Source organism: Galeopterus variegatus, unplaced genomic scaffold (genome assembly GCF_000696425.1).
Source record: "Galeopterus variegatus unplaced genomic scaffold, G_variegatus-3.0.2 Scaffold7885, whole genome shotgun sequence".
In the NCBI taxonomy this organism is placed as follows: Eukaryota; Metazoa; Chordata; class Mammalia; order Dermoptera; family Cynocephalidae; genus Galeopterus; species Galeopterus variegatus.
Genome location: NW_007733996.1, coordinates 1 through 18,602, shown reverse-complemented (window position 1 = coordinate 18,602; position 18,602 = coordinate 1). Strand labels below are relative to the sequence as shown.

Genomic DNA, 18,602 nt, shown 5'->3' with positions numbered 1-18,602 from the left:
GGCGGGAGCGCTGCCGCGCTCCCAAGCGGCGCACTGTAGTAGTGCGCCACCGGGCCGGCCCCTGAACTTGCAATTTTTAGCTGGGCAGGTTGTCATTAGGATGGATGTTATTTCCCAGGCCATGTGACTAAGTTCTGATCAATGAGACTTGAGCATAAATGTGTATACAATGGGTCATGCCTTTGAAGGAAGAGATGTGGCCTCCATTGTCCTTTTCTCCCATTCCACTGGCTGGGATACAGATATGATGATGGGAACTGGAGCAACCATCCTGGGCCATGAAATGGAAGCTGCATGACGAAGATGGTGGAGCAAAGACCAGGAGCCAAGGTCTCTGATCATTGCAGGAGCACCGTGCCAATTCTGCACTGCTTACCCAGGCATTTATGAGAGAGAGAAATAAACTCTATCTTCCTTAATGCCTATGATTTGAGGCAGCCTTGTTACACCAACTGAACCTACATCTTAACTTACATAGAGGACCAGGTGAGAGACGATGGGAGCCTGACCTCAAACTCTGGTCTTGGAATGGGAAACAGGAGAAGCATGTGCTGAGGTTGCTGTGCCAAGACTGGCCAACTGCTTCCATAGGAACTGACAGATGTGGGACTGAGGGATAAAGAATGAAATTGGCTTGGGGGACTAAGTAGATAATGCTGTCATTTCCTAAGATGTTACTTAATATAGGATGGGGGACAGGTGTGGGGAGTGGGCAGAGAATGATACTGGGTTTTCCTGTGTTACGTTAGAGGGGCCTAAGGGACCCATTAATGTGGCTTTGTTACAAGGTAAGAGGAATTGAGTGTCCAGAGCTCAGAAGAGCCAGGCTGGAGATGAGCAATTTACAAGGCTCAAGTGGTATGATAAAGAGATGGGCTCCTCAATAGTGAGGGTCAAGGACACAGCAAAGGGGCAGGAGGAAGAGTTGAGCTGAGCCACTGAATTTGAAGAATCCATTGAAAAGAGGGAGGGGAGAATCGGGTGAGCCACGAATGCTAAGGGAGGAGAGCGTTTCGAATGTGACACAGGTTCCAGAATCCAACGCTGTGGAGCAACGGAGCAAATGAATCAGAAGAGAGCTCCTAGGATTTGGCCGTGGATGACCCTTAAGCAAGTGATTTCAGGGAGGTGGTGGGAAACGTACTGAAGACGAGAAGGAATGAGCAGCTGGGAAAGCAGCGGAGGAAAGGGGCTGCAGCGTACTCTCATGGAGGTGCTGATAACTGGAAAGAAGGAGAAAGAGGGGATGGCAGCTTGAAGAGGAGAGGCAGGGAAAGTGGGCCAAGGAAAGGGTGTCCTAGGATGAGGGATCTTGAGCCTAGTGAGACCGAAGAGCAGGAGGCAGGAGAGAGAAGGCTGAAGGAGGTGGTGGAAGACTCCCGCGCATGGTAATAGCAAAGGAGGTAGCAGGATGGGGGAGGGGTGCAGGGTGGAGCAAGGGAGGGAAGACAGTGAAGACGGGAGAGGAGCTGAGGACCAGGGGAAACCACTCTGCCTGTCTGTGGGAAGCTGAGATTAGAGCTTAGGAGAGTTTGGAAACAGCCACCATGTTGAATGGGATAAGGAGTAAACTACCCTCAACTAAAAGAGGCTGGCACCAACTGGGTTGGAAAATAGAAACTCACATTGGTCTAGCCAGCACCTCCAGGGGACTCTGCCACCCACACTGATTAAGGAGACATGATGAGGGTGATGGGACACACAAGGTGTGGCAGGTATAGTAAGCACATGGAGAGGATTGTGATCATAGATGGAGTCCAGGCTGGGAACCCAGGAGGGAACTGGTGGGCTGGGAAAACCAAGAGGCATCAGGGTGCTGTAATCTCAGCAAGGAAGAGCTGCCAGTCACCAAGGATGAGGGAGGGAAAGCGGCAGAAAGAGACTGGTGGAGGAGAGAGCTGTTTCCCGAGGAATAAGGTCAGATATTGATGGCTCGTGGGTGGGGATATGTCACAACTCAGAGCAACAGTGAAGGCCGAGGGTGAGGGAAACTGGGGATCTGTAAGCAAGGACCCCCTGGACTGGCTCTGCCTGCACAAGGCTCAGGAATAAGGTCAGATATTGATGGCTCGTGGGTGGGGATATGTCACAACTCAGAGCAACAGTGAAGGCCGGGGGTGAGGGAAACTGGGGATCTGTAAGCAAGGACCCCCTGGACTGGCTCTGCCTGCACAAGGGCCAGGTAACAGCCCGGAGGACCAGAAGAGCGAAGCAGACTTCAAAGGAGGAGGGAAGGGCTGCAGTGCCCTGAAAACTGTATGAGAAACGAAAAGATGGAGACTCCTCCCATCCGGAGGCCAGGGGAAGGAGTGGAGCAGAAAACAGGGGCTTCCCGCTGAGTCGGCCTCAAGAGAAGTGGCTTCATCAAGGAAAAACAAGGTTGCAATTAGTGGGAAGAGGAAGAAAGAGTGTTTTAGGAAAAGAGAATAGACTTAGAGATGCCATATAGAAGAAACAAGAAGGCTAAGTGTCTGGAGAGATGTGCTATAGAGGGGCAGGGCTGGACTTTCTGGGATGAGAGAGCAGGGACAGGTGCACACGGGTGGGGACTGTCCACTGAGCCTGAGCTCCATCTGCCCCCTGCACAGCACTGGGTTCTCGCTCTCCTAACCCTTTCACTGTGGCTTCCTGAGCTCTTGTGATCAGCCAACAGCCCCGCACCCTTAACCCCCTCAAGGAACTTGTGCTCTACCTCCAGGAAGCCACTCGGCTGTCCCTGGACAACTCCAGCTCCCCACACCCTCTCCCTGGAGATGCACTTGCCCTCCTGCATCCTCGCTCCCGCCAGCTGCCCCGTGCTGCCACCATCACTCCAACCTCTCCCCTCTCTGGAGGCCCACACCATGCACAGGTCCCATTCTCCCTGGTTCTCATTGCTACTCTCCCCCACACCCAGGACACCTGCTCACTATTCCTTGGTGATTTCAGCACTTGCTTCACAAGTTGCCTATTTGATTGTCAGTTCTCTCACAAAATATCAGTATCTATGTCAACATCGATAGGGATGACCCATTCCCCAACACAGCTCCTTGTCCTCCAACAACTAATATCCCCTCCCCTTTAGCTGCCACCTCAAACCTCCAGCCACTCAGAACCAGTCCTCTAGCAAAACCATGACTTCTGAAACCCCTTCTCTAGAGACAGCTTCCAGTATACCCAACTTCCCACTCATGAAGAGTGAGGCAACCAACACAGAGCCTGGCACACAACAGGTGCAAAATAAATGTGCATTTCCTAGCCCATCCCTATTCTTTGTCCTCTTCATTGGCTCTGGCCCCTGTCCCCCTGTGTCCTCCCTGCACAGCCCACCACCATGCTCAGGCTGCCCTGGCTCCCTCACCCCCACCTTCATCACCCCAGGCTTGACCATGCCCGACACCTCCCCACCCACCTGCCTCTCTTCCACTTCTTGGCCACTGAGTATTATGAGGCAGGTGACTCTACTACAAAGTCTCCAACCTAGAGAGGGCAATCTTGTGTCTGCTCAGGAATCCTTGATTTCAATCTAATTCACCCCTCATTCCTCTCCCACGACTCCAAACTTTTCTCCTCTTTTCAAACATGCAAAGATGCCGATACCGCCCATCTCTAAACACTTACCGCATTCTTACCACTGCCAACGTTACTTACTGACATGCAAAGGTGATCATGATATATTCTTAGGCAATAAAATTCAGGTTGCAATATAACATATATAAAATGACCTCACTTTTGCAAAAAGAAAAATACTCATGCATATCCTTCTGGGAGGACATGCAATAAAATATTAACAATGGCTCTCTCTGAGTGGTGGAATTATGAGTGATCCATTTTTTATTTATACTTTTCCACATGTTCTACATTTCTCATTATTACCATGTATTCTGTAAATCAGGAAAAAATTACGTTTTTATATTTTTGTTTGGCACCTCCACTACCACGTGAAGGCGCTGTGAGGAGGACGAGGCAAATAGACTCACAGGAGCTTCATCTCCGGGCCCCAGCACACAAAGGCTTGCTTTCAGGTAGCCTCTGGCCCCAGCAGAGAAGTCATCAGGGTCTGAGAGCAGCAGCCACTTCCTGAGATAGGCATGCCCTAAAAGAGACAATATCCACTGGTGACCCCAGAACTGAAAGACTCAAGTCTGCAACCACATCCAGCAGCCCAGTATGGGCCACACAGTGGGATCAAGGACTCATCCACTGGGACTTGGGAGCAGGACTCAAATTCTAGAATCAAACGTCCTTTGAGTGTTCATGTGGGTCAGAAATATCAACAGAAACCCCATCAGAGGCTTCCAAAACCAAACCCACGGCCATTTTCCTTGCCCTCAGGAAGTGAGAAGACCAGAGCAGAAACTTCAGTAAGGAGAAATCCTGGACTTGTTACTCAAATGACCCATCCCTGTCTGAGGTGGCCCCAGGCTCCAGCAACTCTTGCTGGGGCCTTCCAGATTTATCATCCCTGAATGGGCTGAGACACAGTGGAGGGTCTGATCTTTCTGAAGAACTGCTTTATTTGGAGGATGGATACCTGCCTTCTCTTCCAAGATCAAATCCCGCCCCTAAACTCTAAAACCCCCAGGGAGCGTCCCAAATGATTGTCCCCAAGCAGCCTCTGGAACCAAAATTCAAGGATATGGCCAAAATGGTGAGAACTCACGGGGCTCTCTGTAAATGGTGCCCACGTCCATCTGAAATCCAAGAGAGGAAACACAAATCACACGCTTGCCACTGAAGTGCTAAATAAAGCATGGTGCATTATATGATTCCATTAAAAATCGTGTTTTTGAAAAACATTTGGAGACATAGGAAAACATTCATCATTTGATACTACGTGGAAAGAAAGTGGAATACATTTTGATCCCAGTTTGACAAAGTATGCTCGTGCACAGAAAAGAAAGAAGAAAGGAAACACGACAATACAGTAACTATGCTATCTCTGAGTGGAAGATTTGTGTGATTTTTATTTCATTTTCCATTCTTTCCTGTATTTTATAATTTTCTACTAAAAAATCATAGAATATTGGGATGTTCATAGCAGGGGAGGCTGCAAGGACAGGACAGGGGATATATAGGAAATCTTTACTTTTCACTCAATTTTGCTGTGAACCAAAAATTGCTTTAAAAACTAAAGCCTGCCTTTAAAAAAAAATAGTAGATTATTTTCATCATTAGAAGCGGAAATAATTTTTTGAATTTAACCCTTGGGTTCTCAGGACGAGAATGCAAAGATTAAAGACTCAAAACGTATTTAAGATTTTGTGTGTTACAGAATGACTCAGGCTCAAATCCATTCCTTTAATAAAAAATCCTTCTCCAGGGCCGGCCCGGTGGCGCACTGGAGAGTGCGCCGCTTGGAAGCGCGGCGGCACTCCCACCGAGGGTTCAGATCCCATGTGGAGACCGGTTCCCGCTCACTGGCTGAGCGCGGTGCGGGCGCAACACCGAGGGTTGCGATCCCGTTGCCAGTCCCGGTACAGGCGTGACACCGAGGGTTGCGATCCCATTACCAGTCAGTAAAAAAGACAAAAAGGAAAAAAAAATCCTTCTCCAGGAAAACAGCGTAGTTTTTTATCTTGCGACAACTTCCTGGAGAAAAGGGGAGTTATTTTTTTGGATTAGAAGAGGCAGGTTAAAATAGTCTGTACTCTTTCTTTCCTTTCGATAAATCCTTTAAGATTCTAAAATGAGAAAATCAATAAGACTTACATTAAAACACCATTCAGGACTCCTTCATTTTATGTAATTTCTAGTTACCCTTACTTTATGTAATCTGTTAAATCCATCCTATGAGCTGAATTGTACAGTCAGGTCTCAGTTCTCTGAAGTAAACCATTCACTTCTGGACTGTTTGGGGCAAACAGCAGGCAGTGGGCAGGCCCCCCTACCTCCACCACCCCTCCATTCCCTGGAGGTCCCCGTCTGAACCCCACTCCCAGGTGGGGTCAGGAGGGTCAGGTCACGGCAGAGACCAGGGGTGGGGAACCTCGCTGGACTAAGATGACCAGAACTAGGAGGAGGAATGTGTACAGGCAAATCTCACTCTGCCTTCCCAGATGCAGGGACAAACACAAATTAAAAATAAGGAGCTTGGGGCTGGCACCATGGCTCACTCGGGAGAGTGCGGCACTGGTAGCGCTCGAGGCTGCGGGTTCGGATCCTATATAGGGATGGCCGGTGCGCTCACTGGCTGAATGTGGTGCAGACCACACCGTGCCGAGGGTTGCGATCTCCTTACCGGTCAAAAAAATAAAAAATAAATAAATAAGGGGCTTGATTCCCCCTGTTGGAAATAAGGGCAGAGATTTCCCTCCCCTCTCTTTTTGTCACAACATTTACCTTAGAAAACTTGTAAATGTAAGGCTTTGAAATGTCTGTTTTTAGAAACTAAGCCTTTTGTTAGCTTCAGGATATAGGAATGTCTTTCTCAAGGACCTGGGAGCCACCTCTTTGAAATGTAAACATCAGGAGTGGTGCCGCCACTGTCACCCAGTCTCTGCGGGAAGGCCAAGGCCGAAGCTTAACTTCCGTGGGCACCTTGCTCCAACTTGTAAAACTGCCTCCTGCTATGAAGATATGCCTTCTATTTTTGTTTTTTTCTTCAGATAAAGTAAATTAGCTAACATAAATGGTCACCCAATGACCAGGTGAATTTAGGATAAACTATGTGTGACCAGTGGCACTATCAAGTCCTCTTACTGGAGGACTCGTTATTTTTATCTTGAAAACATGTATGGGATGGAGTGTGCCCACTGGCTATATTAAAAGGTGAGATTTCGGGCCGGCCCGGTGGCGCACTGGAGAGTGTGCCGCGCTCCCGCCAAGGGTTCGGATCCCAGGTGGAGACCGGTTCCCGCTCACTGGCTGAGCACGGTGCAGGTGCAACACCGAGGGTTGCGATCCTGTTACCGGTCAGTAAAAAAAAAAAAAAGACGGGCCGGCCCGGTGGCGCACTGCTACAGTGCGCCACTTGGGAGCATGGTGGCACTCCCGCCGAGGGTTCGGATCCCACATACAGACCGGTTCCCGCTCACTGGCTGAGCGAGGTGTGGGCACAACACCGAGGGTTGCGATCCCGTTGCCGGTCCCGGTCCGGTACGGGCGCGACACTGAGGGTTGCGATCCATTGCCGGACACGAAAAAAGACAAAAAGGAAAAAAAAAAAAATTAAAAGGCAAGTAAAATGAGACAGATTTTTGGATAAGATCATATCAAAGGTTTACTATTAATACTTTTTATTCCATGAAGAGATTGAACAAATTCAAATTCCACATGACTTTCAGAAAAATATATAGCTATAGGTAGAGGCATGGATATAGGGAGAAACAAGACGCTAGACAAAGCTTCTTAGATTTAGGGATCTTGTTAAAATGCAGATTCTGATTTAGCAGGTCTGGGTGGGGCCAGAGATTCTGCATTTCTAACAAGGACCTGGTGATGCTGATGCTGATGGACACAGATCGCACTTTCAGTAGCAAGAAGCCAGCTAGCTAGACAATCCCTGGTTAGTGAAACAAAAGAAATGCAAAGACAGGCTGAAACTCTACAGTGACTTTCTTTTTTTTTTTTTGAGAGCAAAATCTTGGGGTTGAGCCAAGGCTTATCCTGAGGACTCAAGATGTGAGTTCCTTGTTCAGCACCTGCCCAGGGCCCAGGGAAACCTGCCCAGGAGGACCCTTAGGATCCCATGCACATCTGCCTTTGAGGCTGGACAGACCAGGCCGGTGCCCAGCACCACAGCTGCTGAAGGGCTAAAGGAGGAGACTGGGGTCAGGGAGAGCCCACCCGTCACCTGGAAGTCCTGCGGTTTGTCTGACAGCAGCTTTTTGGGCGTGGGCGCGCGTCTCTTTCTTTTGCTCCCAGGGTGGTAGGGGGGAGGATGAGAAGGTGGCTTCCTGGGGCTGGTGGGAGCCCCCGGGTCTAGAGCGCCACTCTGATCCAGGAATGGCTCTGCCTCATCTCCCGTGAGCCCCTGGTCCTCGGTGTCCTGCTCTCCTCCTGTATCTGGGAGGAGAGGGTGCCAATGAGGGCTGGGTCCTTCATCTGGGGATGCGAAGGGCAGGGGCACTAATACCAACCACCCACCTCCCCTGTTCCCTTCCCTCCCCTCCCCATCGGCAAGCCAGGATGGATGAGGTAGAAAGAAAAGGAGCTTCCAGCAGCTGAAACTTGAAGGCAGTCAGTCCAGTTAGTCAACAGGAAGGCAAGAGAATGGCCCTAGACCTCCCCACCCACCAAGTCCTGCAGGATGAGCCTTCTGGCCACCTTGCCACACTTCAGTGAGCTGAGCATGGCACATGTGAGACGGTTACAGGCAGTAGGATCTGGGATGGGGACAGCCCTGGCCCACGTCTCACCCATGGTGGCCGGCCACTTCTTCCCAGAGTATCTCGTGTCCACGGTGCTGTCACTAAGCAGGGACCAAGTCTCGGCCCGGCTCTGTCCCCCGCCTGGCACGTGGGCAGGGCACAGCCCCAGGAGGGGCAGGAGGGAGTTGGGGTGAGGAAAGCCAACCTGCTGCACCCCAACCCTGCCCCTGCCTTCTCCACCCACCCCAGCCTGGCACAAAGCCCAGAAACAGCTGCCATGTCTGGGAGGGACTGTCCCTTCTCACCACCTTCCAGGCAGGACTGGGAGCCTACCCTGACCAGCCAAACCTAACTCTGTCAGACCCACGTCCATGTGGTCCCAGAGTATCTGGGGCCCTCCCCCTCCCCACCCTCTGTCACCGGGAATGCCCCGTCTTCCTCCCCTGAGCCTATTCCAGCTCTAGTCCAGCTCAGGATTTCCTGGGTTACCCCAGTCCAGACTGATCTCCCATCTCTAAGCTGAGCCCCAAGACGATGGCCCTTTCTGCTGCCCTCACTGCAGAGCCCTGCAAAGACTGGCCTCCAGGACAGGCTCGGGGCACTCCTAAGACAGGGTCTGCACGGGCTTTAAGGTTGTATTTGCTTCTAGCTCCCTTCACTGTGACAGAAACTCAAGGATCTTTTGTGTGGGCAAGTCCACACTGGCCCATCTGTGTGGCTGCCTCCCCACCCCAGCAGGTTGGACCATACGGAGGCCACCAGCTTCCATGCCCCAGCCCACCACTGGCAAGCCAGCCACCCTGGGCTGGGTCCTCGTTTGACGAGCCCAGCAGGGACAAGTGAGGAGAGTTGAGGCAGGATTTAGCTAATTCGGTCTGCTCATTTCAGAAATGGTGATCTGTAGGTGTGGAAAGGGAGAGTGACTGGCCCAAAGGCACACAGCTACTCAGTGTTGAAGGCAAGACTGTAACTCATGTCCCCTAACTTCAGCTCAGGGCTCTCCCAAGGAAAAAATAGCTCTTTTGTCAAACCATTACTAAAGGACTGCTGAGTGCCAGGGTGGGGAAGCTTTCAGTTCCGGGGAGTATCACCTGGGACAGACCCCATCCCGGTACACCCATCTCAGAACTGCTCAGTGCAGAACACCCCCACCCCGCGCCACTCCCAGCAGTACTCGAGGGATCGTGCCTCCCATCCCTTTTCTCCTCATGGCACAAGGCAGCTCTCAGGACCCCCACCCACCCGCATCTTCTCTTTTCCAGGCATGGGCAGCCCCCAACCTGGGGAAGGCAGCAAAGGCCACGAAGCCCCACTGCAGCCCCCAACCCCCAAGCACAGGTGCCACTGCCAGCCTTCTTGCCAGGGGCCCTGCCAGGCCGAGGGTGGGCTCCTCACCAGCCACCACATCCAGGTCAGGCAGAGTTGGGGAAGGCTCCAGAGGAGTGGGGGGTGGGAACAGGGGCACAGCACAGGTGCCACTGCCAGCCTTCTTGCCAGGGGCCCTGCCAGGCCAAGGGTGGGCTCCTCACCAGCCACCACGTCCAGGTCAGGCAGAGTTGGGGAAGGCTCCAGAGGAGTGGGGGGTGGGAACAGGGGCACAGCTCCAGGGAGAGGCGTGTAGGACACCTGCAGGACCAGCGAAGCCTGGAAGAGATGGGGGAGTGGGCAGCAGGTTAGTGCACTGGCCTCACACCACTGCCCTCCCACATCCTTCCTGTTTCCTGCATCCCTCCATCAGGAAATACGTTTTGACAAGGGTCAGGTTAGCAGGAGGCTGTGGAAAGCCACCCCCAGGGATCCATCAGCATAGTCAGGTGGTTAAGAGACAGAATCTGGTGTCAGCTTCCATTGCTCAGGAGTTGCGTGACCTTGGGCAAGATCTGGAACCTCCCTGTGCCTCAGTTTCCTCATCCATAAATTGGAGGTAGTAATATCAACAGCACCTCCTTCATAGAATCAAATGAGGTTTAAATTAGTTGATAGAACAAGTAATAAGCGTCCACAAATAAATTAGGGATCCAGCCTCACCTCTCCTGCAAGATTTTTTAACTCTCAGTCTTGGTCTGTCTTCAGGAAAAAGTCCCCTTGGCCACTCTGCTCAGCCAAGGGCCCTCCCCTGCTTCTCCATAGACAACTCAGCTTTGCTTTGCTCTGCTTCAGGTCACAGTTAGCACTGAGAGGGTCTTGGGGTGCCACTAGCCTTTCTAATCCCTCTCCCCCACTAGAAGCACCCCTACCCCTTATCACATTCTCAGGTGCTCTGGCTTCGACCAGCCAAGAGAGGAGAGTGACTGGTCACACCATTCACATGGAAAAGGGAAGGTTGTCTGTGCTCCCAGCCCACCCCGACCTGCATTGTTCCTGTCCATGCTCCCAACCCTGAGATCTGCATTGTTCAAAGGGACACCTGAACCCCAGGAAAAGGTACAACTTCACAGGCTCTCCAGCCTTGCAGCTCCTTGACCAGCAGGGGACTGACTGGCTGAGCCCTTCCCTGGAGCCACAGGTCCAGCGAGCCTCCTGGGGCAGCTAATCATTAATCAAAGTAATAAGTGCTCTATTTAAGACAGCTTGGAAGGTACAAAAACCTTAAAGAAGAAAAATAATGCAAAAGAAAACAAACTGTCAATAATTACCCCACTCAATATTTTTATATAATTCTCTGCAATCTTTTTAAACAGTGTACATCTCTGCTGTATATAAAATGCTTCTCTCTTGCTTAATGTTAGCTATAAGCATTTCCCCAGGTCTTGACAAACCCTTTATAAACATAATTTTTAGTGATGCATAATCTCATTCTGAGTGGCTCTGGCATAGTTCACTGGGCATCTCTACTGAGTGATATTAGGGACATTCAAAGACTCTTGGGAACAAACCCTGTCCCCAGACTGAAGGGGCCTAAGGCCCCCCCATGTATCCAGGTCTCAGGCTTGAACCCTCATGACTGGGGCCTGGGAGGGGCAGCCAGGCTAAGGAAGGGCAGGATGGGTAGGAAGGGGCGGCTCAGAACACTGAGGAAAGAGGCAGGAACCAGCTCAGCGTCCCAAGAGACCAGGAAGGAGGCAACTGTAACTGAAACTGAAAGTGCCAGATGCAAAGCATGGTCATCACCCTGCAGGTTCCTAAACCACCACCAGGTGTCGCCACTTGAGCACACTCAGTGCCTGCAAGCCAGGGAACGGTCAAGCACAGCCTCCCTGGTCTCACCCAGACGCCACGCCCAGCTTCTGGAGATGCCAATTCAGTAGGTCTGGGGTGGACCTGGGCATCTGCATTTTTAACAACCGTCCTGGGGCTTTCCTCCACTAAATCAAAAGGCAAGTTGGACTCTTTGGAGAAATAACTAATTCCAGGGCTAGGGCAGGAAAAGTACAAGATGAGCCTGGGCCATCTTTTTGTGCCGGAAAGGAAGGAAATGCTCAATGAATGATAAAAACATGTCAAAAGGATACAGAAGCCAGTTTTCAGGGGCTCCCGCTGGCCAAATCTGGGACAATTTAAACATGAAAATAAATAGCAATAGTACCAGATTAAACTGTTGAATGAAATAGAAATAGATGAATCCATATTGAAATAGGTAAGTAAATAAGTAGAAGAGAAAGCTTTTCCTTACAGTGGACGGACAACTGTTTAATGCAAAACATGATAATCGATTTTAAATATTGCCATTTAGCAACCATCAAATTACTGAATTAATTCAAACAAGAAATAACAAATGGATGTTAAAACTCATGGGTAAAGGTTGGATGAGGAATAGGATATTTTCAGAGTCACGAAGTACCTCCCCATAAAATTCTTACTTATTAGAAAGGGAGTGGATGAATGATTAGTGGGGAAACCCAGTAAATGCCAGCGTAGTCAAATGGTCAAGGTTAACAATGCAGTAATGAAACAAATCAAAACTGTACCACTTGGGCCGGCCCGGTGGCGCACCGCTACAGTGCGCCACTTGGGAGCGTGGTGGCGCTCCCGCCGAGGGTTCGGATCCCACATACAGACCGGTTCCCGCTCACTGGCTGAGCGAGGGGCGGGCGCAGCACCGAGGGTTGCGATCCCGTTGCCGGTCCCAGTCCGGTACGGGCGCAACACTGAGGGTTGCGGTCTGTTGCCAGACACGAAAAAAAAAAAACTGTACCACCTGATAGGGTAGAACTAGAGTCACATTCTAGAATGAGTCCCTTGTGTTACATTCTCACCAAAGATGCATACTCCAGTCTAATGCAAGTAGTAGTCAAATGGTCAAGGTTAACAATGCAGTAATGAAACAAATCAAAACTGTACCACTTGGGCCAGCCCGGTGGCGCACCGCTACAGTGCGCCGCTTGGGAGCGTGGCGGCGCTCCCGCCGAGGGTTCGGATCCCACATACAGACCGGTTCCTGCTCACTGGCTGAGCGAGGGGCGGGCGCAGCACCGAGGGTTGCGATCCCGTTGCCGGTCCCAGTCCGGTACGGGCGCAACACTGAGGGTTGCGGTCTGTTGCCAGACACGAAAAAAAAAAAAAACTGTACCACCTGATAGGGTAGAACTAGAGTCACATTCTAGAATGAGTCCCTTGTGTTACATTCTCACCAAAGATGCATACTCCAGTCTAATGCAAGTAAACATCAGACAAACCAGGTTGAGGGACAGTCTACAAAATAACTGGCCTGTGTTTCCAAAAGCGTCAAGCCTACAAGGTTATAAAAGTCAAAGAAAGACTGAGGAATTATCCCAGATGGAAGGACACTGAAGAGACAAAACAACGAAAAACAGCACATGATCCTTAATCGTATCCTTTTGCTATAAAGGACACTGTTGAAAAAAACTGATGAACCTTGAAGCGGGGGGGTCCTGTGGATTGGATGAAATTTTTGTCTCAATGTTAGTTTCCCCATGTTGAAGGTTGTGTTGTGGTTATACAGAGAGTACTTCAAAAAGTTCGTGGAAAATAGAATTGAAATATAATATGAATCTTTCGTGAACATTTGAAGTACTTTGTGTAGAAGAAAGTCGTTAACTGGGTAAATACACATTAAAGTTTAGGATGGTGGGCCAGGAGGTTGGCAACTTAATATCAAATGGTTAGGGACAAAACAGTCTTTGTACTATTCTTGGCAACTTTTCTCAAAATCTTAAATTATTTCAAAATAAAATGTTTTTAAAAACCTGAGAAATCCTGCTTCTGCTTTAGCAACAGGAATCTCACCCGACAGATAAAGCCCCTCACCCACTCAAGCTCATTGCCGCCCTCCAGGAGTAGTAGGAAGATGGGATCAGGACCAGCACATGATCTGCAGGCCCAAGGCAAATGAAAATATGGAGCCTCTTATGAAAAATTAGGAAAAAACAATTGTTAAGAATTTCAGGTGGCAACAGGAGAGAATCAAACCCAGCACTGGCCCTTCTGAGCATGGGCCCCTGTCCCATGAGGCCAGTCCTGTGCGGGTGTTCACTTGGCTCGGCCTGAGTTGGGCCTGCACCGGAAAGATAGGAAGCGGGGACCCTGCCTGACATGTCTGGCCTGACCCATTCATTCATTAATTCATTTATTCATTCCCTTCACAAATATATATATCAAGCACCTGCTAGGGGCCGAACGTTGTTCAAGATACTGGGGATGCTTCCATGAGTAAAACAAAGGCTCCCGTTCCCAAGGAGCTGAAATCTTGGCAGAGGAGACAGACAACAAATAATAAATGAAATAAATATGTCACCTATAGAGTATGTTAGAAAGAAAAGTAAACCAGGGCAAGAAGGATCAGGGGAGCAGGAGGGCTTGCAGTTTGCAGTGTTAAATCAGGTGGTCTGAGTGGACTCCAGTGAGGTGGGGAGACGTAAGCAAAATATTAAAGGAGTCACACTTTGGCTGCCCTTGGGACTGTGAACCTAGGACCATATGTCCTTGAAGAGCACCCCTTTCTATTTCTAGGGGCTCACGCTGCCTATCCACTCCCTCCACAGCACTTGGGGGGTCTGGTACACCATCTCTGTGCAGAGGCAGAGTCGCAGGAGTGTAACTGCTCCACACCATGGCCTGGTGCCAGCACCTCAGCATAGGGGCTTGGGAGCAGCGCTCTACAAGACACAGGAAGGAACAGCAAGCCCTAGAACCCAAAGACCATCCCGGCATCCCTTCCTGGGGTTTCCTAAGCCTCAGGTACTTCTACGCTGTCGTTCCATGCCAACCTCCTGGAGTATTGGCAACATCTGGGTGTCTCCGGGCACTTGGAGGAGACTTCCAGCACAGAGCCAGGTCCACCTTTTATACAGCCCATCCAGGAGCCACTAGGACATCCCTGGCAGCTGCAGAGGCTCTAAAGCCCAGGCTCTAGAATAGATCTCGCCACCAAGGGGCGGGCTCCAAGGACCACTGCTTCAGGAACAGGCATGGTTAATAATGGAGACCTCTAGCTCTACTGAGGATGTAAAGGGGGAGGGAGCATGTCTGTGGACACCACCCAGGGCCATGTGCTCCCACCCTTGCTGTGACATCATAACTCAGCTCCTGTCGCCTTCTCCAAACAACCAGAGTTGAGATTTTCTTCCTGCGGGATTTATGTGATCCCTGTACGCTCCCAGACTACATGACCTTGGCCTAGAGACCCCAGCGGAACCCTCTTCAAGGCCTTCCACATCAAGGTACTCTAGCTGAGAGCCCAGTTAGTTCCTCAGGTTTCCAGCCCCAGCAACACTGCGGGGTTATCCTGCCACGAGCCCATTATCAGTCAATCACGTGTCCACCAAAACACGCTGCCCTGGAGCAGGGTGCCCACGGCACCCTGTCTGCTATCTTGGGGTCCACAGTCAACATCAGCAGAACCCTGGAGGCTTCTGGCTGGCCCCCAGGCTAAGAGAGCTCAGGAAACCAAAGGCAAAGGCAGGGAACAGCCTCATCAGACCCTTCCAGGCCCCCACCCTCCTCCTGGCTTTGGGTCCTTCCCCCATCTGACCATGCTCAGCCCTGTTGCTTGCCCCTGGGCCACAGCTGTCCAACACTGAGCTCATCGAGACCAAACCCCAGGCCAGCCCGCGCCTACCTCCCCTAACACACACTGTGCGAGTGGACAGGCCAGGCCTGGTGCTGTCTGTGTCATGCTTTTCCCTCACAACCTCCAGAAGCCAGCAGAGTGCAGGACGTGGCCCTGAGCTGACGCAGGGTGGGTTGGCAGAATCTTTGCACCACTTGAAGGAAGCTCAGGATTCACCAGAGCATTGTGTCTGCCCTCCCTGGCCCCTGCTGCCACCTTCAGTGCCCTCCTGGCTCCCTGCCCACCGCATCACTTCATGTGCTCTCATCACCTGGGAGCTTCCCTTTCTGATGTGACTCTGGCTCCTGCCATTGGGGTGATACCAACACAGTTTCACCTGTATCCACACCTTCATTAGTGAGCTGCTCTTGAATACATTTGTGAGTATGTTCTTTCCTTCCTGCTGCGTGGCTCCTCCAGGACAGGTGTGGTGATCTCCCTGTCAGCCTGGGAGATGTGTGAGGAGATTGGGCCCCTCTGCATGGCACACAGCCCAGCGTGCCATGTCTAAAGTGTCTTGGGTGAGAACACTGAGCTACGACCAAATGCGGGTGCCTGGCATGCTCTGCTCAGTGGGCCCAACCCAGAAGTCAGGCCTCAGCAAGTGACCAGTGAGCATCCTCAGCTCCTCCTGGCTCTCCGTCCCTTCTAAGCACATCTGAGTTCTAGGTGCCTCCCACTGCAGTGCAACCAGCCCAGCTCCCAGGCAGGATGCCCCAGCTCAGAGGGTCTTCCCAGCTGCCTGTGGCTGCGCTGTGACTGTAGGCCTAGCACAGGGACTAGAATCTGGCGCTGGCCCTCTCCACAGGTGAGCACTGCCTCCTGGGCAGCAGGGAGGGTGTCCCACCTCTCCCAGCTAGGGGGTGCTCAGCTAGGGGGCTCAACCAACCAGGGTCCAGCCCTCCCCTCCCACCCACCACCTCCTGGCTCTCACGCGCCCTTCTTGGAGACATGGTTGGTGAAAGATTGTCAAGCTCTGCAGACAGCCAGGGAAGAGAAAGCAGCAGGCTCCCCAGTTGGTGAGCATGAGACCCAGACAGAGTTCGAGAACAAGGAGCACCAGAAGGAGAGGTGAGGAAGCCAGAGGAGGGCCACCAGCCTGGCTCAGCCCGTGGACAGGAACCAGGTGTGGAAAGCTGTCTTGGGGGCTGGATGGGCCTTGGAGCTTGAAGGGGAGCAGGTGCAGGAAACCCAGTGTCATGGGCGCATACAGGGCTGGGGTGGAGAGATGGTGATGTCTCAGCATGCAAGTGAGAAACCCTGGTTGGAGGCTTTGGGGCCTACTACACAGCAAAGTAGGCAGTCCATCCCTGAGATGCGACACAAAAGCACCAAGCAGATCCCTCTACTCCCGGCGCCTCTCAGCACCTGCTGCCTGGATGCCGATAATTTCATTAGTTTTCTGTGCCTTTAGGGTTGGGTAGGACCCCCAGGATCACTTGAAGGGATAGTTCCAGAAGTTCTTGGGGTCCTCCTTGACTACAAAGAGTTTTAGGAGACTGGAGAGCTCCAAAGGAAGGCAAGAGGGGATTCAGGAGGTGACGGAGACAGGCTCAGCGAATAAATACTGCACTGAACCAGAATGTTCTACCAGTGAGCACTGACTGAGAAAGGAATGGATTCTCCTCAGTAGTGGCATCTCCCCATCAAGGAAGCAACCCAGCCATCACTGGCCTAGGATGCTGTGAGAGAATTCCAGCATCGGGCAGGTGGTAGACTGGGCATCCGGTGAACCAGGAGTCCATTCAAGTCCCTTCCACCCAGAGAGTTTAGGAGATGTGCCCTGGTTCATGTCCCCACTTGGACATGGCACCAGTTGCTCTCTTTCTCTAGGTCTCAGTGCCCACTGCAGTTCCGCTCAGAGCTCTGCCCAGACTGGCCACTTCCTGACTCACTAGGCCAGCCAAGGGCCCCAACATCGCACACACACAAACACATCCCACGGGGCGATGCGGTCCCCCGTCTGACAGAACTCAGAGCCCAGAATCCCCCAGGCCCCACTGGGAGGAAGTATTTCCAAACCAATAAATAGTTTTCTGGTGATTAGAGTGTGGCATTGTAACACCAAAGTCAAAAGTTCGAATCCCAGTCAAAAAAAAATGATAGTTCCCTGGTGCATCCTGGGAGGCTGCGCTGACCCCAGAAGGAAGGCCAGGAATTCTCCTGACCAGGAAGAAAGAACCCTGCAGGGTATATTTAGCTCGCTAAAAATAACAGGAATAACAGGAGGCCAGAGAGAGGGCTGGGTATTGTCTGCTTGTACTGGGAGAGCACTGGGAACGCTGGGGGAGGGGCGGGCAGGACAATGGAGGAAAAAGAAGGGGGTCTGACAGGTCCTAGTAGGCAGGGAAGAGGCCTGTCTGTCTCCCTTCCCTTGTGTTCTGTGACCCAGATGACTCAGATATTCTGAATCTGGAGAAGGGGGCTGGGCAGTGTGGGAGGGAGGTCCAGAAGGGGGTGTGGGGGGGCGCAGAGGGCATAGCCAAGGCTGACTGGGAAGCTTGGGACAGGAGGTGGCCAGATGGACAAGAAAGACCCAGGGGCAAGCCAAGCTGGTGGGAGGCAAGGCTGACTTGAACCCTGCAGGTGGGCCAGGGGTCGAGGAGGGAGCCTCATCTCTCCCAGCCCAGTGCCCCTCCAGGCACCGCCAGCTCTGGGCATAGGGGGGCCAGGCCTGGTTCCTGGGAGCTGAACTTGGACACACATCTGGGGTCAGGTAGTCAAGACCCAGGGAGAGAGCCACAGGCATGGCCTCAGACTAGAAAGTTACCTAGCAAGAAAGACCCAGGGGCAAGCCAAGCTGGTGGGAGGCAAGGCTGACTTGAACCCTGCAGGTGGGCCAAGGGTCGAGGAGGGAGCCTCATCTCTCCCAGCCCAGTGCCCCTCCAGGCACCGCCAGCTCTGGGCAGGGAGGGCCAGGCCTGGTTCCTGGGAGCTGAACTTGGACACACATCTGGTGTCAGGTAGTCAAGACCCAGGGAGAGAGCCACAGGCATGGCCTCAGACTAGAAAGTTACCTAATGCAGAGGACAATGGGACTTACCCCTGTGGGCTGCATCTTGGTGTCCAGCAGGGGGGCATTGAAGCTGGCAGACAGACTGGGGGTGGCCAGGACCTCCCGGAGTGGGATCTTGGCTTCCCCCAGGAACCTGAGTGGAGAGAGAAGTTGAATGTCAAAAACCAGCCTAGGGCCGGCCCGGTGGCGCACTGCTACAGTGCGTCGCTTGGGAGCGGGGCGGTGCACCGGCCGAGGGTTGGGATCCCCCATACAGACTGGCCGCGCTCTGGCTGAGCGAGGTGCG

The 18,602-nt window shown here is 52.0% G+C and overlaps 1 protein-coding gene across 1 annotated transcript in view; it reads right to left on the bottom strand.

Annotated features, from left to right (window-relative positions):
- The window catches only part of DYSF (dysferlin), a gene marked incomplete at both ends in the record, with an annotated part of 98,712 nt that extends 80,263 nt beyond the window's left edge, over positions 1 to 18,449 (bottom strand). Inside the window, 6 exons of the mRNA XM_008592399.1 lie at positions 3,960 to 4,075; positions 4,643 to 4,721; positions 7,700 to 7,986; positions 8,340 to 8,432; positions 9,821 to 9,935; positions 18,344 to 18,449. Of these exons, the coding sequence (XP_008590621.1) occupies positions 3,960 to 4,075; positions 4,643 to 4,721; positions 7,700 to 7,986; positions 8,340 to 8,432; positions 9,821 to 9,935; positions 18,344 to 18,449 (796 nt within the window). The remainder of the gene's footprint in view (positions 1 to 3,959; positions 4,076 to 4,642; positions 4,722 to 7,699; positions 7,987 to 8,339; positions 8,433 to 9,820; positions 9,936 to 18,343) is intronic.
- Between the last annotated feature and the right edge of the window lie 153 nt (positions 18,450 to 18,602).